The following is a 22,729-nucleotide window of genomic DNA, read 5'->3' on the forward strand; positions in this document are numbered from 1 at the left end:
GCCAACTGGATACAAATCCAGCGCGCTACCGACTGAGCTACATCCCCGCCCTGTAAGTCTGTTGAAAGCATTTCCGCATGAACGCCAGTGCGCGGGGTACATCCGATCCAGGAAACGCAAGCCGCTCTCTCCGAGGTAGTCTGGTAACCATGGTAACGATCTATTCCTTGGGGCCAAAGTGTATCAGCAGTAGGAGGGAGCAGCAAGGCGCCCTAGGGGTAAACAATCTTTGACTGACAGCGTGTAGGCGTGGCTTTATAGTGGAAATGTGTAATACAGAAGTCTTTTGAATAAAGATATTATACTTGCTTACGAAACAAGTCCAGGATCATCCGATTGCATGACTTGCCCGCTTCAGTATAAATTAGAAAATGTAGCCTAGTCAGCGAATTAATCTGGCGATGTTATGAAAGCTAGCTATTTCAGAACATAAAGTAAAGGAATGTTGTACTGGTACTTCAACACATAATTCATCAGGCGGCTGTTCACGACGAATTTTGTATCACAGTGGCGTGGCCACATTATACTATTTTGTGTATAAATGTCAACTACACACAAAAACACACGCACTCACACTCTGACACACACACACACACACACACACACACCCCAGGACTGGCATACACATTCGCCGTCCTGCGTCAGCGGCTTGCCAAAACATCGGGCTGATGCCAGGTCAAAGGTTAGAGGGGAGGGGTCAGCACCTGCCAAAAACACTTTACCACAGGTGACGTCACAAGATGCCAGCAAAGTTTTGAGAGAGAAGTGCTGGATTGGCCTGGAACAGGAGAAGGAGGGGGGAGATGGAAGTGGCGGGAGGGATTTGGGGGGTAGGGGGGGGAGTATGGGGAGCGGCTGGCTTGTGCAGAGAGAAGCAACGGTTGAATGAGTGTGTGGAGGAGGGGGAAGGCAAGGGGATAGCGATTGGGGGGGGGGGGGGGTGCAAGGGGAGAGGAGGGGGATGTAAGTTGCGCGTGGCATCAGCTGCGCATAGTGAGTGAGGGCAGGCGGCACCAAGCGTTGTGTAGCACGCTGCCGGGCTTCAGACCGTTTTCTTTTCCAGTAGGGCCCACACTTGTTTTGTCTCTTGTCCCAGAAAAAGTAAGGTAGGCGAGGAAAGTAGAGCGAAGATTCCAAAAACGACCTAAAAACCATTTTTTTGTGAGGACCTGTGCACCGTATACGTACAACCACGTACATACATACGACACAGCGTCACAAACCGTAACCCAAGACTTTTCAAAACCCTCGAACAAGAACTTCTCTCGAACTTGTCAACAAGAAGAAACCAAGGGAATCTTCCCGCTTTCCAGCTACCTGAAGAAGGTCGTCGCTTTCGTTGGCGTTGTTGTAGTGAGTGACCAAGGAGTAGGAGGAGGAGGCGGAGGACAGCGGTCATCATGTCGTCGTTGTCCAGCCTTGACACCAGTGCCTCCGTGTACCAGCCCGCCCAGCTGCTAAACTGGGTCTACCTGACGCTGGCTGACCAGCAAAACGTCACCGGACCCACGAGTGCCCACCTCAACAACCTCAACAACACGCTCAGTGGGCAGAACCCCACCACGGCCTACACCACCAATGAGTTGTGGACGCCGGGCGGGCACCACGGGCATCATGGGCACCAGGCGCCGGGCACGGGCACACTCAACAACGTCAATAACCTTCTGAAGAGCCTCAACGCGTCCCCTCTGGGAAACCTTTCTACGGTAAGAAGTTTTTTGGATGGATTGTTTGTTGTTGTGTGTGTGTGTGTGTGTGTGTGTGTGTGTGTGTACGTGTGCGTATGTATGTGTGTGTGTGTGTGTGTGTGTGTGTGTGTGTGTGTGTGTGTGTGTGTGTAACACTCTTGTGTTGTAGTGTTGTGCAATCAGACGTGTGTTCTAACATTTTCAGGTATATGTCAGTATAGATGAAAACAAAAGCACAATAGCTCTTACATCAAAACAATCTAAGCTGCATCACCCTAAATGCCCAACACGTCTTCTTTGCTATGCTTTACTCAATATTCCCAGAGAGCTGCATTCAAGTGCCACACGATATAGCCATTCTGCTGACTTAGCTAAACCTCTTTTTTTTTTTAATCCGGTATGTATATATAGACATGACGCAGTCGGAATCGCTGATCCCAAAACAACATCATGCTGTTTACAGTGAATTGTGGCGGAATGCACATTGTGCGCGGAAATATATATCTGACATAAGCACAACATGACCCTCCCCCCACCCCTCGCCCCACCCCTCCCCTGATATCCCCAGAGCACCAAAACCCCACCCTCCTCGGTTTCTGATTCATCACACTGATCAGTGATGAACCTGACAGCTGGTTTTGTCTGTGGTCTATCGTCACCGCAACACACATGGCTGCTTTTTTTTTTAGAACAGAGGGACGCAAGCTTCTATTCGTGATTACAAACACGAGTATATGGAGTATGAAGTGACCATGCAGCTTGTTAGATCTTTCATAATATAATACGCTCACACTGATGAACACACACACACGCCCGCAATGCATTTATTTTACGCTTCCGGGTAAAAAGAAAAGCAGAGAAAGATAGACAGATAGACACTGAGAAGGGGAAAGACAGAGAGAGAGAGAGAGAGAGAGAGTACGGTACTGCACTGGTCTTATATTGGACTTGGTTTAGAAAAAGAAGCACCGACTTGAACGAAAGATATTCTGCTGCTACAGATTAATTATCTTTGCTAGAAACACAGGAAGCACATTTGGCTCCTATGGCCATGCAGTGAAATGCTCTCTCTTCCTCGTATAATTATGTACTGTAAATAGCGGTATATTTGGCAGCCTAATGATTAATTACAATGGACCGCGCTTTGACCCTGTTTTGCTTTGACTAAGTTGGCAAAAGCACGTTTCCTGTTATTGTTATTCACTGCACAGCTCTGTCACCTGCGAGTGGTGGGGAGAGGGTTCCAAGTTGGCTTCACAGCATCAACTGTCAAAACAACCATTGTGTTCACTACATGATGACGTCCACATAATGAGTATCGTCATCAGTTTTTATTTTGAATTGTTCGGGCAAACCTCAAAATTCGACTCACCATGTGTTCATGTTGTAGCCCCTCCCCCCCCCCCCCCCCCCCCCCCCGAAGCATTCCGAAGTTGTCGTTAGACACACGGTTCCTATGTCCATCAGTTGGCCTCCATTGTTTAAATTTGTTTTAAAAGTTACGAACAGTTATGAAATAATGTCTGTCCAGAGAAAACGAACCACGGGACAGACACATCTTAAATAACTGTTTAGTCAATCAGTCGATCACATTTACATTTCTTTCTCTTGTGTCTGCGCTTACGGATCGCCACTCCAGATGCCACAGAAATGCAGTGAAGAATTTTTCAAAATGTACAATGGAATCTGTAATCATTATAATGCAACATCACTCCCAAAAGAGAATATGTCCCAAGTAGGCCCTATATTATGCATGCCTTTCCCGTGAAAGGACATCAGCTGTGTAGGGTCACTTTTAACTGGTCCGCGGTGTGTCCTCTAATCACAATACATGAGACCAAGGGTAGGGCGGATGGTGGCGAGAGCTTGCAAGAGCTTGGTATATCGAGAAGTAAAGGTCTAATGATTTTGCTTACGTGACCAGTATCTAATTATCTGCCATGAAAGGAACCAGTAGTGTAGGCTGATTTTGGGCTCGCATGTAGAGTGTCCTCAGTCACAATTGATCTGCTCACATGACTAGTTATAATCTGCCACAAAAATAGGACCACAGTAGTGTATGGTCACGTTTTGCTGTCTTCTTAAGTTAATCACTGATCTGCTGATTTGACCAGTGGATATCTGCCATGAAAGAAAACCAGAAGGGAAGGGTCTTATCACTTCTGGCTGGTCCGGATGATATAATCTTCTAATCTAGGTCTCCACTGTACTGATGCACCAATACGTCTCGGGGATGCTATCTGGCAAGTCATGATATGTATGCTTTGATTAAGTTCTAATGCATCACATGATCAATTTAGAGCTTGAAATGTTGCTTGAAAAATTCATTAAAAAAAATAAGAACCGTACTGTACGCCAGAGCAGTGGAATGTTTCAACATTCTTGTGCATTTGTCGCTGAGACCGCTCCAGCAACAAGCTCCAGCAAACATTCTGTACTAGAAAAACTGAACTCTTGGTAGAAAGCAGCAGTTTTGAAGCGATTTTTGTTATCTGCAGTAATTGCTGAAGCGTTCCCAGCTGAACATTCCTTCGGCTCGCGAAAAAAACCAGGGCTCCTTTGTCCCCCCGCTTATTACCAGATGGTCCAATGTAAACAGACGGATAAAGAGAGATAGGGAAGAGAGACCTAGATCGCTCTGCCAGACCATAGCTCGCTTCCTTAGCGTGGCGGAACGGACTGTAGCTACGTGCAAGAGATGTGAACAGCACCATGAAAGACGAACGCTTTTCAAATGTGCCCTAAGTTTGTATAACTTCTGCGCTATTCTGTCTCGGGTTCAAAGTAGACCAGACAATGTTAGCAGCGAGCCACTTTCAAAGACAGAAAAGTGCGCGGGTTTTTCGAGACAGGGGCGTCTATAATACATTAGGGGTTGCTGTGGAATGGCTGTGGCACTGACAACACAAAGAAACTGGCTGCATGCTGTGAGGCTGGAGTGTGGACTGGCACATTCCCCAGCTTGATGAGTAGACTGGGGAGTTCGAGTTGGGACAGGGGGGCGCATCGCTTCTTACCCCCACCCCCACCCCCCCCCCCCCCTCCTAACCTCCCTGTCTCCAAGTTCGTGCTGGGACAGGAGGGGAGGGGCAGATTTGCCCCTCCCCCCCCCCCCCCCGGCCCTCCATATCTCTTCTCCCGGCCCGCCCTGTCTCCAAGTAGACTTGAGTTTGTGTGGGGACGTGGGGGGGGGGGTGCTTGAGGTGGAGGAAAAAGCTTTGCTTCTTGACTTATCCCGTTCCCCTCTATCTCTCCCCATCCCCACACGCCCCTCTCCCTGTCTCCATTTCTGTTCCCATCTCACGGGAGGGGGTGTAGTGAGGACTGGGATTCCAGAACACAGAAGGGAAGCGGATAGGACCACAGGCACAAGATTTATCAGTTCTCAGTGTTGATTTCCCATTTATCACAGAACTATCAAAATAGGACAAGATGCAGAAGATCACGTTCACACGAAAAGTGAATTACCAGTTAGTTTACTCACGTAATTTGAATGAGAATGCAGACATGACTTTAATTAACAAATCGATTTGAGGGGCAGCGACAAAGCATCGTGCTTACAGTACAAAATATTCCGAAATACTGCCCAGAGAGCAGCTTTCAGTCGCCTGTGGTTGTAGCATATTGTGCACGTGCATTCTTGCCCTGATTGCTGTTGAAACTTGATTCCTGTACACTGGCTGATGGCAGATTCCTTACGTGGCTCCCCCCTCTCTCCTTCAGTGTGTGGTGTGTGTGTGCTGTTTTTGTGTGTGTGTGTGTGTGTGCTATGTTTTTGTGTGTGTCTGTGTGTGTGCAACTACCCCTGTCATTGTAAATGTTATCATAAGCTTGTTTCTGCTGTTGTCTTTGTGCTTGTCATCCGTGAAACTCTTTGTCTGTGCTGTGCATAGCATTCTTCTTCTTCTTCTTAGCTGTGTAAATGTGTTCTCTACCCGCTTGTGTTGTACGAACGACTCGGAGGTTGTGCCTGTGTTGACTAAAAAATGCCTGATTCACAACGGGACTGATAACTCCATTGATGTTTGTGGTCCCTTGCAATTTTATTCTACACGCTTCTGTTGTACAAAGAACTACGCCAGAGGTTGTTCGTATTTGTGCGCCGATTGTGTTTTTTTTTAGAGGCACAACTTGACTGATAAATCTTGTGGTGTGCGCTTAAATTTTTCATACACACTTCCATGAAGAACTCGGAGGTTGTGCGTTTATGTTGACATAAAATATTCCGATGCACAACTGTGTTGACTGAAATATTCAGATGCACAAGTGTGTTGACTGAAATATTCCGATGCACAAGTGTGTTGACTGAAATATTCCGATGCGCAACGTGTCTGATAGTTGTGTTGGTGTGTGTTCGTGGTCGCTTACATCCTACCATCATGTTCAACATAGAGGAACTTCCCTGTGGTGCCCAGCTCGTCCACATTGCTGTCATGGTAGGCTGAATGCTAGTGCAACACGTCTATGTTTCCTTGAGGTGTAGTTTCTGTTTGCCCTGCAATACACGACAGATTGAAGCATCAGTCTTAGTGACGAATACAAAGTAGAGAGTCTTGATATATGAATACAAAGTAGAGTCTTGATAGATGAATACAAAGTAGAGAGTCTTGATATATGAATACAAAGTAGAGTCTTGATAGATGAATACAAAGTAGAGAGTCTTGATAGATGAATACAAAGTAGAGAGTCTTGATAGATGAATACAAAGTAGAGTCTTGATAGATGAATACAAAGTAGAGAGTCTTGATAGATGAATACAAAGTAGAGTCTTGATAGATGAATACAAAGTAGAGAGTCTTGATAGATGAATACAAAGTAGAGAGTCTTGATAGATGAATACAAAGTAGAGAGTCTTGATAGATGAATACAAAGTAGAGTCTTGATAGATGAATACAAAGTAGAGAGTCTTGATAGATGAATACAAAGTAGAGTCTTGATAGATGAATACAAAGTAGAGAGTCTTGATAGATGAATACAAAGTAGAGAGTCTTGATAGATGAATATAAAGTGGAGAGTCTTGATAGTATGAGTTATTTCTAATATGCTGACTGTTAGCAAATGATAACAGACATGTCGAGAAAAAAGATATCAAGCATGAGCCTTTTAGGCGAATGCTGATATCGTTTGTGAGACATGTCTGTTATCATTTGCTAACAGTCAGCATATTAGAAATAACGGTTTTATTACCGTAATTCGAACAAAAGAAATTTCGAAGCGACCCCGCAAATTAGACAGAACAGCCGCAATGGGAACTTGAGCGCTCCTACCTGATTATGCCTGTCAGTCAAAGAATTCTCGTGACCTGGGTCAGCCAATCAGAGTAACACACCTGACGTGATGAATATTCACAGGTCAAATGCGTCTGACACACAAAAATCTCACAAGTTAAACCATGTTATTATTATTATATGAAGTCTTATATCGCGCGCGTATCTTCAGACTCGGACTCAAGGCGCAGGGATCTATTTATGCCGTGTGAGATGGAATTTTTTACACAATACATCACGCATTCACATCGACCAGCAGATCGCACCCATTTCGGCGCATATCTTACTTTTCACGGCCTATTATTCCAAGTCACACGGGTATTTTGGTGGACATTTTTTTTTTATCTATGCCTATACAATTTTGCCAGGAAAGACCCTTTTGTTAATCGTGGGATCTTTAACGTGCACACCCCAATGTAGTGTAGCCTACACGAACATGCGTTTCGGTTGCTTCGCTTCTTCTTGTTGAACGGAGAGCGACATATTTAGAACCGACTCTATTTCGAATGGGAAATGACGTAAAGATACATTTGACATAAAGCGAGTGAGCAATTTCACTTGATTTTTCCGAACTTAGATAATTTAGATTTCAAGTGAGCGGGTCGGCATTGTGCACACTCAGATGATGGGCGGTGCCTTGCTGTTCCGTAAAGCACCCACCGACAATACTCGCTTTTCGGTATTTTTTAGATAAAGAGAGTATTATCTGACAGCATTTGAAGTGTCATTCTTCAGAAAAAATCACGCTGATATTGTTGATTTAAATTTTTACTTTGTCTTGTTAATTTTTAGCTTGATAAACAAAAAGGTCCCTGCCTGAACGTTATAACATTTAGAGGGTCACCTAGAATCCGTCCTGATTGGTCAAAAAGCCATATGGGGCACTGAATTGGTAATAAATGAATATAAAGTGGAGAGTCTTGATGGATGAATACAAAGTAGAGAGTCTTGATAGATGAATACAAAGTAGAGAGTCTTGATAGATGAATATAAAGTGGAGAATCTTGGTACATGAATACAAAGTAGAGAGTCTTGATAGATTTTTCTTTTAACCAAGTACGCGTCAGAATAAAGTACAATAGCGAAGAATGTGAAAGAGAGAGTCTTTTTAGTGTTTGTTTTTGAGTGGTTGATTTGTCTGCTGTCTTAGTCTTACCTGAATTCTGAATGCTGCGTTTGCAAAGAGCCAATGTTATACTGACTTTAAGACCTCATACAGTCCATATTATTACATACATAGCCCAGAATGCCTGTGACTCAGTTTGATTATAGTAGCATTTAGTTTCCACATCCCTTCTTTTCAGTTTTAAATCACGTGAAAACTATGGTTGTGTCCACTTCAAAGGTGTGCACATGGGTTATGCAGTGTATATGTTCGTATTATATAATGCTGAGTGTATCCCCGTTTTCTTTATTAGGGGGTCTTAGCTTTGAACCGTTGAAGCTCCGAGCAGACGAAAACATATATTTAAAAAGCTAAGAAACAACAAAACAGACAAAATAGCACACAAAACACCCAATACGTTGTTTTCTGGATATAGATATATAATACCAATCGTCCTGACTATTCACAACAGTGTTTGAAAATCCCGCTTGCCATCGTTACAAGAACTGGTCCACTAAAATCATATTCCCTTGTAATTTTGTCCTAACGACCGAACCCGCCGTCAATCAGACCACTCTTCATCTCGGAACCCCCATCACGCTAATGAGCCTGGCCTTTAAACCACTGACCACTGTCCAAGCATAAAAGTCGATTATACTGGTCACCCCACTGAGCTGCAAGTTCACCACTCTCTCCTCTCCCCTGCTGAGCGCATGATTGCTTCAAAGATGCTCATCCGCTACGCTATGAATTTATCTTTGATTGGCTTCCTGGTATGGAGCCTGGCGTGACCTCTGTGTGTGTGCGCCACTGCTGATCATTTCATGGTGGTTGAGTGAAGTGGCCTCTTGGCACCTTCCGCCTCAAACCACTTCTGTCCTTCCTCTGCTCATCAGAGAGAGAGAGAGAGGGAGAGAGAGAGTATTTTTTATTTAGCTAGTTAGTTATCAACGTTCAGGGTTGCAATGAAAATCTCTGATTGCAATGCTATAAATCAAGCTACACAATACCTGTAACATACAGAACTAACATGCGCGCCCATGTTTTTTGTTTTGTTTACATGTGAGTGTAAGACTTGATTCAAAAAGGGGGGAGGCAACATTAATGAATTGTTAATTTATGAGGAAATGCTAAGATAACTGTATGGAGCTGTCGTCATCAAATTAGCTCCCTGACTTAAAAGAAAAACAATCAGGGTGAAAAAGATTGAAATGGGTAGATCATGACTTTAGAGGAGAGTCTAAACGCCACGAAAGATGCAGGTAGTTAGGTTTCAGCTTTCCGAAGGTCTAGTCTGTCATTTTCACCGACATGATTGTGAGAGCCCAATCAACCCACCCTACACAAAGAAAAGGAACTCTGTATGAACCTGTACTCTCTGTGTCATCCCAACACATTGTTGGCTAGACTACACACCTTTCAACAAAACACCAGATGATGATGATAATTAGTTTTAACGTCCCCTTAGAACCAATTGGCCTATCTTGGGACAGGTAGAGTTAATCTGCTTTATGTGGGGACAAGACACTGGAAAAACATGCAAACAGAGAACATATATGATCTTCTTCTTCTTCTTCTTCAGCGTTCCACTGAGAATTTTCTGGTTACGTGTGAGCTCCTTTGCCCATTTGGGTTCCCCAAACTATACTCTGAGAGCATAGTCAGCTTCACTCCGCTTTCGTTGAGTAGGCATGCTGGGTATTTTCGTGTTTCCATAACCCACCGAACTCTGACATGGATTACAGGATCTTTTCCGTGCGCACATGGTCTTGTGCTTGCGTGTACACACGAAGGGGGTTAAGTCACTAGCAGGTCTGCACATAAGTTGACCTGGGAGATCGGACAAATCTCCACTCTTAACCCACCAGGCGGCAGCGACATATGATCGTGTTATATATCTGGAAGTCTGTTGTTGCGATGTTTCAAAATGGGGATGGAAGTAAAGATTGTGTACGCGAGCGGTTTTTTAGGCTTATTTTCTTTTTTTATGTAGAATTTTTTATTTTTATTTATGGCTGAATAAGTATCAATCAATCAATCAATATGAGGCTTATATCGCGCGTATTCCGTGGGTACAGTTCTAAGCGCAGGGATTTTTTAAAATTTTCTTTTTATGCAATTTATATCGCGCACATATTCAAGGCGCAGGGATTTATTTATGCCGTGTGAGATGGAATGTTTTTACACAATACATCACGCATTCACATCGGCCAGCAGATCGCAGCCATTTCGGCGCATATCCTACTTTTCACGGCCTATTATTCCAAGTCACACGGGTATTTTGGTGGACATTTTTTATCTATGCCTATACAATTTTGCCAGGAAAGACCCTTTTGTCAATCGTGGGATCTTTAACGTGCACACCCCAAATGTAGTGTACACGAAGGGACCTCGATTTTTCGTCTCATCCGAAAGACTAGCACTTGAACCCACCACCAAGGTTAGCAAAGGGGGGAGAAAATTGCTAACGCCCTGACCCAGGGTCGAACTCGCAACCTCTCGCTTCCGAGCGCAAGTGCGTTTCCACTCGGCCACCCAGTCCATAGTAAATAAATACATAACGGGGAAAAAAAATGGAATCTTAATTTAGCCAAAGAAAAATATTGAAATAACTTGCTCAGAATGGGGAACTTAATGGGAGGGCAGTATGTGCTTAAGCCTTGTTTGAGTAGAGCTATGCTTTGTGTTTTAGGCGCTTTAGTTGTTGGGGAAACACCAGTCACACAATGCACACGGCCATCGTTTTTTGTCGTAAACAGCATGTCAGAAATAGCTATCACTGCAGGGACTATTGGCTGATGCCGTTAATTGCCAGTTTTGTGTGTGTGTGTGTGTGTGTGTGTGTGTGTGTGTGTGTGTGTGTGTGTGCGCGCATCACGACATACGTCTTTTGTTATAAAGGCCTTCCTAAAGACTTGAAGACTCCGAGGCTTTTAGCGGAAAATTCAGTGCCAAACCTTAGTGCAGCGAGTTTCGTGAAGTAGATTTCCCGAAGTCGACTTCGCCCAGTATATAGATTTTATTTAATCCATAAGAAGAATTATAGACCACTGTTATCCGCACTTTAACAGAACACACTTTGAGATGTTGTTTAAAATGCACCCCAGTTTCATGCAATATTTCAACCATGTTTGTCTTGCTGTCGCTGTTTCAGAACCCCTTTCAGAGCACGACCCATCAGCACGTCTTCTTTTAGAGAACACACTTTCAGATGATCTTAAATTTCACCCCAGTTTCACGCAACCCCCTGTTTCAGAGCACGACCTGTCTAAGATTACACTCCAATATGTTTCATGCAATATTTCAACCATGTTCTCTGTTTCAGAACCCATTTCAGAGCACGACCAACCAGCCTATCAGCACGTCTCCTTTCGGCAGCATGGCGGACCTGGCGGACCACTTCAGTGACCTGTCGCTGGAGCGCAAGCCCGCTAAGCGTCCGCCCAGCTCCTACCTGTGTCACCTCTGCTTCAACAAGGGACACTACATCAAGGACTGCCCGCAGGTAAACACAATCATTCCCACGTCAAATTCACGTTCAGCGTCCTAAAGTTAACTCTCTCTGACAACAATACTGAATGATAAAATAAGATAAGTCACAGCATCAAGTTATTTTTGTGTGTCTGTCGTGTCTCTTGTTTGTCCACTTTGAAAGGCCAAAAGTTCGAATTTCTTGTAAATTCTTTGCCTTGTTTTGTCCTGAATTAAACTTTCTAATAATGTAACCTTTCGTGGGTTTATTAACTATGTCCTTTGCACACAAAAGTAAGATACGCGGAATTCTTCTTCTGCGTTCGTGGGCTGAAACTCCCATGTGGCATGTGGAATTTTACGTGTATGACCGTTTTTACCCCGCCATTTAGGCAGCCACACGCCGCTTTCGGAGGAAGCATGCTGGGTATTTTCGTGTTTCCATAACCCACAGAACTCTGACATGGATTACAGGATCTTTTCCGTGCGCACTTGGTCTTGTGGTTGCGTGTACACACGAAGGGGGATAAGTCACTAGCAGGTCTGCACACAAGTTGACCTGGGAGATCGGAAAAATCTCCACTCTTAACCCACCAGGCGGCCGCGGCCGGGATTCGAACCCTCGACCTTCCGATTACGAGGCCGACGTCTTACCACTCCGCCACAGCGCCCGTCAGATACGCGGAATGAGCCCAATTATTTGTAAGTGAAAATTACCAAATTAAATGTTCTCTGGCAACGATGCACCACGAAGTTGCGTCCCTTGAACATGACAGTAAGGTTAGTGAAACGAATCGAAGTTTTAGGTAAACATTACCGCTTTTCGTCACGATTTTGCTTCAGTTACAACACTCTGCTAAGATTCTATCCGTCAGCACAGTTTCATGAGTTTGGTACATTGCAACAGACATTTTGAAATTGGGACATTAAATTTGAATATTCGAATTCGTCATAATACTCTTGAATGCCCCCTCAACACTTGAATATTAAAATCAACATAAAATCTGAACTCATTGTCTGAGAAAAGCACGGGTGTTCAGCATCCTGACCTCAGGTCAAAATGAGTTCGGCTCATTCTCTCCCTGACAGGATGCCTTGAGTTTCCTTGTCTGGCAAGGAAGCATATTTAGAGCTTTTTGTAATGTATTATTGATATAAGCAGATTCGCGATCGTCGATAATGATTTTTCATGGTGTTTTGTAATTTCTAAATTACAAAGAAATTGATATGTAAGACAGTTTCAAGCGAGCTATTTTTCACGGCAGTATTTACTGTGCAAACAGCTCTAAATATGGCAAAAGTGTCGCGTGATAATCACCGTTTGGTTTCGGCGTTCACTGGAGCAGACGATTTTTTCTGTAACCAGTTGACAGTGATGAAACCATATATTACGGTCTCCTTCCGGCAGCAGTCTCAAAATTTCGACTTGTTTTGACCTTAGAACGATGTCTTTATCATAACTGTGAAGAACAGCACGGAGATCACTGTCGAAGTCGGCCAATCTGCAATCATTTTCGTCTCGCGAACACTGATCTCAAATTTAGATCAGTGCTCGCGAAAAACATATGGGAGATAACTCTGTATTCTTATTTTGATAGATTCGCGTAGGACTGTGGCGTCCGGTCAGAGAGATAACTGGCGATAGCCGTTGAGCGATGACTGATCAGAATGGGGTGTTCTATGACTTTATTCAGTTATTCTGCAGAAAAGACAAATGCTGGAGAAAAACCGTTATTTTCTGCAGCATTTCTGCATAATGTCATCTTTCGCCGAAGCAGCGTTTTTTTCTGCAGCAAAACATTTTACTGCAGTAAAATTGAAATTAAGAATGCTGCAGTAAAACGGTGCTGTTGTTTTACTGCAGAAAACCCGTTTAATTCTGGATGAGTCCATCTCTCGACATAGGGGGGCTCGCGTGCTCCAACATTAAAATGAGCCAGTACAAAATGCTACAGAAAAAGTGTAAACAGGTTTTTTGCAGTAAAACAACAGCACCGTTTTACTGCAGCATTCTTGATTTCAATTTTACTGCAGTAAAATGTTTTGCTCCAGAAAAACCCGTTGCTTCGGCAAAAGATGACATTATGCAGAAATGCTGCGGAAAAGACAGTTTTTCTCCAGCATTTCTGTTTTTCTGCAAAATAACTGAATAATGCCAAAATGCCGAAGAAAAAGTGTAAACAGGTTTTTCTCCAGTAAAACAACATCACCGTTTTACTGTAGCATTCTTGATTTCAATTTTACTGCAGTAAACCTGTTTTACTGCAGAAAAAAAACGTTGCTCTCGCGAAAGATGACATTATGCAGAAATGCTGCTGAAACAAACAGTTTTTCTCCAGCATTTCTGTTTTTCTGCAGAATAACTGAATAAAGTCATGATCCGCTAAGGATAGTGTTCAGACCGACGACTGAGTGTTTCCAAAATATGCATAGTAAAGTTTTCCTCGATTGTTCGTCTTTTCCTGGAGATAAGTCATTCATGCCTTGTTTGTGCACTTTATAACGTTGCTGCGTAGAAAGGGCTAAGGCCAAAAAAATAGGTCTGTTTACGGTAACATAGGCCCAAAAAATAGGGTCGGTAGGTCGGAATTTTTTTTTTTTCCCAAAAAACCATATTTTTACGTTATTTTGCAAAAAAAACCAAAAGATTTTTTTTTCCCCCCCAAATGCCAAAAAAAAGTCTAGGGTCGCGCGAAAAAAATAGGGTCGGTCGGGTAACCGTAAACAGACTATTTTTTTGTTGTTGGTCTAAACACATAAGTCTCCCTGGGCATTTCTCATTTGGTTCTGACTGTACATTATACTAAAGCTAGGTGCCTTGGCACCGATCAACCAATAGTTCATCATGTTATTAACCTCTCTCGCTCTCTCTCGCGTGGTGTGTGTGTGTGTGTGTGTGTGTGTGTGTGTGTGTATGTGTGTGTGTGTGTGTGTGAGTATCTGTGTGTGGTCCATGTGTATATGTGTGAGTGTGCGTTACAAGTATACGTGTTTGCCTGTGTGCGTGCATACGTATGGATGCGCGCGCGAGTGTGCGTGCTTGTGTAATATGGTATACGATGTTCTGAAGTAGTTTCCCACTGTACGTCCCGATAATCATTTCCGTATCGTCCTCGCTCTGCTAACCTTGAACCTCGAGACGGGTGCAGCTCATCAACAGATGTGATTACCTTTTGGGATGGTTATTGCTGGAGGCTTATACCAGAGAACATCAAAAGAAAACCTGTGCGAATGTATCGTGGCTGAAACAAGAAGAAGGGAATTCCCACACACCTGGTAGAGAGATTAGCCTGTCAGTGAGTCAGCCAGCAGCAACCATGAGCACAACACTCTGTGCTCAGTTCTGTGCTGGTGCTGGTATGCGAAGTTCCGGTGTAACACGACATTTTTACTCCACGAAAAAGTGTACGACTGTCGTACGAGAACAGAACTCCCCAAGGAACGAAAATAATACTCCCTCCACGAAATGTTCACTGCGGGAATCTGAAAATGGTGTCTTGAAAGGGGGTTCCACTGTATATATACGTACAGATAACTAAGATGTTTCCAGAGACTTATCAAAGATGTTCTGTTTTCGTACATGTGCCCTCTTCTTTTGGGGTCAGTAACTTTTATACACCGCCATAGCAGACGTCGAGACCAACGATGCTCCCAACCAAGTGGTAGCCAATTTACAAACAAACGTCAGGGAGTGAGGGAAAGCAGAAACATGTCAAGTGGTAACCTTACACCCACCTAGCCGCCACAAGTAAATGAGAACAGTTTTGAAGCGAACAAAGAAAGGAGAGAGAGAGAGAGAGAGAGAGGCGGCTGGCAGCTACTGGCGATGGTTGTAAACAGTGTGATTCCCAGGGGGTGTGGAAGTGTAGAGAAAGAGGGGAGGGGGAGCAGGGAAACTCCAAGCAGCTGAACATCTTCAAAACGCCAGACTGATTCCTTTTCTGCATCTCTTTATTCAGTCTCCGACACTGATCCTGCGGATATTCTCTACCTTTTCGAGCCGAGTCGACTTCTTTATTTGCAACTCTTTTCTCGACCTGCTCGTTCAGTTTTAGACTCCTCTTTTACAAGATTTTGGCAACCTTTAGAGAAGGCAGGGTTCCCAGGCTGAACATGTTTCAGCATTAGCGTTCTGACATTGAAGTCGTCTTGTACTATGTATATTATGGGCGTCACATGTTTGTTTTTGTACGGCAGTAAAGGGTAGGTGAGTGCTTAGGTGATGGCGTGATGTATGTGTGTGTGTGTGGTGTGTGTGTGTGTGTGTGTGTGTGTGCGTGAGAGAGGTAAAGAAACGGAGAGAGAGAGGAAGAGAGAGAGACATAGAGGCAGACACACACACACACACACATACACACACACACTCTCTCTCTCTCTCTCTCTTCTCTCTCGCCGCACTGTTTTTATCATGTGACGGCCCTATACTACAAGACGACTTCATTGTCAGAAGACCACGGTTTGAACGTTAGAACCCCGCCTTCTAAGACTTCCAAAACTCTGAGAACGGGAGTATGAAAATTCTTTATGAACCGGCAAAACGTTTGACAAAGTAGGGTCTAAAACGGGGGTCGGTCTCAAAACCGGGGGGGGGGGGGGGGGGTCTCAACAGGGGGTGGTGGGGTAGGGAGTCCACATTACATCTTCTATTTGTCAATCCAAAAACAAGAATGGTGGGTTATTGGAAAGTCTAATTTATGACCAGAAAACCAACAACGTTACAGTAAATATTATACGTGACATATGACATTTTACACAGATCGAGACAGTCAGTTTTCCCCCGAGACCGCGCTTGCGGTCGAGGTGAACAATGACGGTCGAGAGCTGTGTAAAATGTCATATTTTGGTCAAAATTACAAATAACATTTTTGTATAGATCGATTCTGGTTAGAATTCCTTTTAGTTTTTACGAGTGAACGGACACAAACATGCACTATTTTGTAGTCTCTGCTGCTCGCCTAAATATGAAGTTTTGTCGGCCTCTGACGTCACATGGCTCAAAGGAAGGAAATTCAATGTTCAATCGAAAAATAACGTTTTCTTTTGTTATAGATTAAACGTTTCAATAACCTACCATTTCTAGTTAACAGTCAATCTGTTTTTGGAATTTTTTTATTGGTGGCTAGCTATCATATTTCCAGCGCTATAATTATCTTTCGTGTTTGTGTGTTGCAGGCTCGCCCCAAAGGGGAGGGTCTGACGCCTTACCAAGGGAAGAAGAGGTGTTTTGGGGAGTACAAGTGCCCCAAGTGCAAACGCAAGTGGATGAGCGGAAACAGCTGGGCCAACATGGGACAAGAGTGCATCAAGTGTCACATCATGGTCTACCCCCACAAACAGGTTAGAAAGGTTTGTTCTCTTTGGACATCTCTCTCACTGTTGTCGTTTTCGGTGTTGTGTGTGTGTGTGTGTGTGGGGTGGGGTGGGGTGGGGGGGGGTGGTGACAAGAGTGCATCAAGTGTCACATAATGGTCTACCCACCCACAAACAGGTTAGACTGAAAGGTTTGTTCTTTCTGCATCTTTCTCACTTCTGTGGTCTGTTCAGAGTTTGTGTTTGTGTGTGTTGTTGTGATTGTCAGCTGCATGTCATGGTCATCAGCTAGGTCCTTAGGCTTGTTTGTTATTTGTATGTACATGTAAACAAAGTTTGCGTGGTAGCTGTTTGTAGTCTGTGTGTGTGACTGTCTATGTGTCTATATATGTGTGTATATCATATGTCTCTGGGGCGGATCAGTTCATTTTATGGGGGGGGGGGGGTTCCAAAAGTATATTGTGAAGATATGGGTGTGAAGGCGCGAAGCGCCTAGTTTGCTAGGGGGGTCCGGGGGCATGCCCCCCCGGAACATTTTGAAAAAAAGGATGCAAAATGGTGCAATCTGGTGCATTCTGAGGATGATCATTACCAGTTTCAGGCAGCAGATTTTGTCACTGATTAAGACCCGAAAAATTGAAACTCAACCCCAAAATAACACACAAAAATATTTTTATTTTTTGGCGGGGGGGGGGGGGGGGGGGGGGTCCGGAAACCCCAGAAACACCCCCCCCCCCCCCCCCCCGTTGTCCGCCCCTGTGTCTCTGTGTTTAAATGCCATCGTTTGTCGTTCGATTTTGCTTGATTATCAATTACTTTGACTTGTAGATAATATCATATGATCGTCTACATTATTATTATTATTATTATTATTATTATTGTGATCATTTTTATGCGCCTAATCTAGATATAGCCCTAGGCACTTACATATTAATTAAATTTTCTGCCGTTTGAAATGGAATTTTTTTTACAGACAGACAGACAAACAGACATTTTTTTACACACAATATTCAACGCATTCACATCGGCCAGTAAAGCTCAGTAGCCTATTAGGCGAGCATTCACCTTTCACGGCCTTTATTCCAAGTCAAACGGGTATTTGGTGGACATTTTTATCTATGCCTATACAATTTTGCCAGGAAAGACCCTTTTGTCAATCGTGGGATCTTTAACGTGCACACCCCAATGTGCACACCCCATTATAAGGGATTGAGTGTCTTGCGGCGCTTGAAGCTTACAAATCAAGCAAAACTAGAATGCGAAACGTTTATTTTATTTTCCCATCCTTTTGTCGACTATTTATTGATGGGTCGTTTTGTAGTTGTTGTTGTTGTTGTTGTTGTTGTTGTTGTTGTTGTTGTTGTTGTTGTTGTTGTTCTGTTTGGTTGTTTGTTGTTTTTGTCTTTTTTTTATGCAGCAGTGTTCGAATGAGGGTTTTTTAAAATTCACATGAAACGTTCTGTGTGTTGCAGCGTCCACTGGAAAAGCCCGATGGTCTGGACGTCTCTGACCAAAGCAAAGTCCATCCCCAACATCTTTGTGAGAAATGCAAGATGCTGGGATACTACTGTCGCCGTATGAATTAAATGGACCGTCTGCTCGCACTACCTCTACTGCTGTGCCTTTCTTCTGCAGCCAGCTGCGTACACAGATCACTAAAAGAAAATATGTTTTTTTTATTTGGTATAAGGGTTTTTCACTTTACAAACATTAACAATCTCTGTAATTAAAACTGCGAATCGTAAACGAAAATGAAGGTTTTGTGCAGAACAAGAAATATTTGTCTACGGAAGGGTCAAAAACAGCACCTTATTCTGTAGACTCACATAAATTCTGCGACCAGATAGTATAGAAAAAAAGTACAAGCATCGCAGCGGCATGTAAGAAAAAAGATCACAAGACACAATTTTCGTACAGAAACTGTACCTTCACTAGCATGCAAGGTGTTTTCTTAAATTATTTCATTAGAATATAATAACTTGGGGTAAAATCTGAACTTGTGGTTTGTGTACGCAGCACGGCTGTTCTGAGCACTTGTAGAATGGTGTTGTAGTGTTTCGTGCCTTTATTTTTTTCTTGTGCTTTGTAATCCACGTGTGTGCCTTCCAACCTGTGGTGCTACACTTTTGTGCTTAAGTGTGAATTTTTGCTTTCTTATGTGTTTGTTCCTATAGTGCCTATCACCCAACGATTCGATACAGGCTGTATCAACCATCCTAAACAGTCATTGTTACGTTGAATTTTGAAATATGGAAGCATCTTTCGTTGGTGTGACACTGCCGCCCAAATGCAAATTTTGTTTTATTTTGATTTGTCTCACGAACATTTCCACGTAAATTGGAGACGACTATTGTAACGAAAGAGAGGAATATACCTTCTTTCAACATCCCAATTGTTGACAAACTCTAACATCAAACGTTGCACAAAATCAGTGCTTAAAGACAAAGTCACCATAAATCAAATATTTTTACCCGTTTTTAATTATATTATATTTTGTTACGGTCCAAACAAGAAAGAAAAGAAACGTCTTTTGGGAAAATGTGCGCACAACGAAAAAATAAAGACATATCAAGTTGGTGACACTGAATTAAACACAAAGACTTTTTTTTAAATACAATTTCGGATTGTGGAAGGCAAGAGAACATATTCTTAATTACTCTGCGCTGACAAATTTGAAGAGCGCAGAAAAAAAGTGAAATGTGCAACTTTTTTTTCTCTCTTGACTTGTGATATTATTGGGGGGGAATGGGGTCCTATTTTCAAAGACATACCAAAACTCTCATTCACAATTCGGACCAGCATCAAGCTGGTGAAGTGGTCAAGCAAACTGCAGTGGGCAGCAGTTACTTGTGAGTACAGGATATATACATATTATGCATTTTTCTGTATAGAACTAAAAGGATGGTTTGCGTGGCCATTTCACCAACTTGCTCGCGTGAGAAATATTCTCACGAGGGTCGAAGATGTGACATGTGACGATGTATACACTGCGGATGCTTCGGCCAATTTATTGGTACGAGCGAGCTTGTCTGTACATTTTGAACACAAATATGGACTTTCGCCTGTCTCTGTTTTTCAGCAGGCTGACTATTATACGATGGAAGAGTTCGTGGTATGATTTCTCTGTATATATTCGCAGTGTTCCGCTTTGGCTGAAAAAGCTGAGTTGGCTGATTATTTTCTGTATAAATTTGGCTTCTTAAATCCTTGATCTTCCAGAGTCAAGCAAACATTCTATTGATCTTTTTGTAATTCCAAATTTTTGGCGGGCCAAGATCCCAAGTTTTGCAATGCTCATGATTTTTTAAACAAGTATATACGCTCTGTTTAAATAATATGCCAGAAAAAGAAAAATGTCAATGTAAACTTACAGGAGAGAGGTTGACACCGTGTATGATGATGTGATAGAGAAATGTATGTATGTGCAGTTAATGTGTGATTGGCAATATGCAACGGATCATATACACCAATCGATTTGATGATGACGATGTAAATAAGAAGACGATTCTGATTATCTGTGGATCGACGACAGATTATGCTTGTAGCAAGCAAAATGCTCAAGTACAGCCAGGCCGATAGTTTGCAATATTTTCTTTTGTTGGTGCAATGTTTTAGTTGGCTGTATCAGTGTACAGAAAACTGTGTGAACGTAGTGCATTTTATTTATTTTGAACGATTTTATCACTGTCTCCGCAGAGTCTAGTAACTCTGTAGACTCTGCTTTTGTTAAAAGAGCTGCCGTCCAGAAATGCTTTGAGCATTGAACTATTTGAGAAAAATACTGTGAGTTATCTTTGCTGCCAATATTTTTGTTTTAACTTCTGAAGTATAACGATATGGTCAAAAATTACTTCAGTCCTATAGAGCAGCAGTGATAAACAGACGAACAAATGATCCTCTTAATTACGGGAGGAAGACTCCTTAAAGTACGGTTGTACATCAACATAGTTATGTACAAGCTCAAGAGCCGATGAGTATTGTAATTTTTCAAACTAATTTATTTTGACATTTTTATCGCTCAAGTATGTAAAAAGTTCTGAGATCCTACTATTTATTATCAACAAATCTCAGGTAAACTTTCAAATACACATATAGCAGCAGGTTTCCTACATTTAAGGTATCTAATTCTTATATACCAAATACCTACCTGTTGTGCAATTACACTCTGTGTAGTATACTGTAGATATCTGCGGCTGTTTCTTTTTATGTAGCTTTCACACAAGAGTGACACCGTAGTACTTAAATGGCTTTCGTGTAGCAACTCAAAAACTCAAATCTGTTGGACAAGGATACCAGCAATGAATCCCCAATTATTGTGTTGCCTCCTGCTTATCTTGTGTTGCCTGATTTGCATGCTGTATGTCGCGTCTGTGGCATCCTCTTGTTGTATGGTGTATAACCATGCGCTAAAACTGTTCCTGCAGAAAAACGGAGCAGTGGCTGTAAAAACGAACATTACACTTTTCTGCTACGGAAATCGCTCAGAGAGACATGGTTTCTCTTCGCGAGATAGATGTCCATTCTGCTGGCTTTAGAGGGAGCGAAGACAACATGAAATCAGACCTACGCTAACGTTCTTACTTCCTCCCTCTAAGTTCCTAATTCAGTGTCGAAGGAACTGTATATTTGTGCTAAATTCTGCTGTTTTGAAGGAAATACACAGGAAAATGACGGACTTACGTTCGTGTAATAGAAGAGGACAGGCATAGCAGCAGCCCGTCATGTAAATGTATCAAAAAGTATCACAAAAGAAGGGGAATTTGTTGGCGCGATTATCCGACAACGTAGGCCTACTCTATGCAAATTAGAACTGACATATCTTGTGTCTAAGTGAACTTTCCTGAGGTATGATTCTATGTTATTGTTTGTTTTTTGTTGAAAGGGGCTGGGAATTTTGACCCCGTGAAAGGGGCTGGGAATTTTGACCCCAATGCAAATATGTGTACATTTTGATATTTTTTGTTTCGTTTTCAAACAAGTTTGGATGCAAACATTGTTGTTGATGATGGAGGGCTTTGTGTTTTTGGTCAGAGAAGTCGGCATCGTTGTTATAGTGCAGAATGGCAGAATCGCACTATTTTGTTGTAATGTTTTTCACTACCCAAAGCTGAATGAAAACCTTGGTCCCAGGACCGTGCAGAATATTGCACACGAGTACATTTCACCTCGAGACTAAAAGGTCTGTACTGTGCGGCCTTTTAGCTCTAATCATGATGCTCAAAGCACAGAGCAAGACACTCTCAAAGACCTTACGATGTTCCTTCAGATGGGGGAGAGATGCTGTCGGTGTTCTAATGCAAGAGCGTTCCATGTCGGATTCACTCATGATGATAAAACAATCGTTGATGTAACGTCACCCTAGTAATAAAAACAACAACATTGGTGGCATTTGTCTTTGGTCAAACACGACACTTACCACCTGATACTTTATATGACGACAGTTTCCACAGGGTACTCAGTTTTAATGAAATTGTTTAGTCTTTTCACACAGAAAGACGGACATAAGTCCACGTCGGCGTCAATCTGTGATCTTCAGGCATCCTTCAATAAAACTTGAAAATGTAAGTAGTTTGACATATTTCTCCGATGAAGATAATAAACTGTTTCAGAAGATCACCGCATTATCTGAAAGGAAATGCGTTCAGAGTAGGATCTTGAATTCGTTTACAGTTGCAGTGATTCTCCATAAGTTAAATTAAACCCCTGAGAAGAAAGTAATCCAAGATTTCATGATGGAGCCGAGATGGAATACTCTTACTTTTGCAACGGAAAAGTTAATCTGAGTTCAGAGGCTGGTAAGAGTTTCAGAACGATTCATTGAAGCGAGAAGGTTTAAAGGAGCATTTTGTCGCTCTCTCACCCCTAAGGAACATCCTTGCAGGTTTGGA

General features: G+C 42.7%; 2 protein-coding genes across 3 annotated transcripts in view; one reads left to right on the forward strand and one right to left on the reverse strand.

The window, feature by feature from the left end:
• The first annotated feature begins 1,015 nt into the window (after nt 1-1,015).
• The window catches only part of LOC138959140 (zinc finger CCHC domain-containing protein 24-like), a 22,358-nt gene continuing 644 nt past the window's right edge, over nt 1,016-22,729 (forward strand). The window contains exons 1-4 of one of the 2 annotated variants that reach the window (XM_070330508.1): nt 1,016-1,706; nt 11,386-11,565; nt 16,704-16,877; nt 18,314-22,729. The exon at nt 18,314-22,729 is cut by the window's right edge and continues 644 nt beyond it. In XM_070330508.1, coding sequence (XP_070186609.1) covers nt 1,401-1,706; nt 11,386-11,565; nt 16,704-16,877; nt 18,314-18,427 — 774 coding nt within the window. In that variant the 5' untranslated portion in view covers nt 1,016-1,400 and the 3' untranslated portion in view covers nt 18,428-22,729. The remainder of the gene's footprint in view (nt 1,707-11,385; nt 11,566-16,703; nt 16,878-18,313) is intronic. The other variant, XM_070330509.1, reaches the window with a different exon arrangement.
• The window catches only part of LOC138959138 (microsomal triglyceride transfer protein large subunit-like), a 44,194-nt gene continuing 27,495 nt past the window's right edge, over nt 6,031-22,729 (reverse strand). The window contains exon 19 of the mRNA XM_070330504.1: nt 6,031-6,183. The gene's annotated coding sequence lies outside the window, so the exon portion shown is untranslated. The remainder of the gene's footprint in view (nt 6,184-22,729) is intronic.

This window comes from Littorina saxatilis, linkage group LG2 (genome assembly GCF_037325665.1).
Source record: "Littorina saxatilis isolate snail1 linkage group LG2, US_GU_Lsax_2.0, whole genome shotgun sequence".
In the NCBI taxonomy this organism is placed as follows: domain Eukaryota; kingdom Metazoa; phylum Mollusca; class Gastropoda; order Littorinimorpha; family Littorinidae; genus Littorina; species Littorina saxatilis.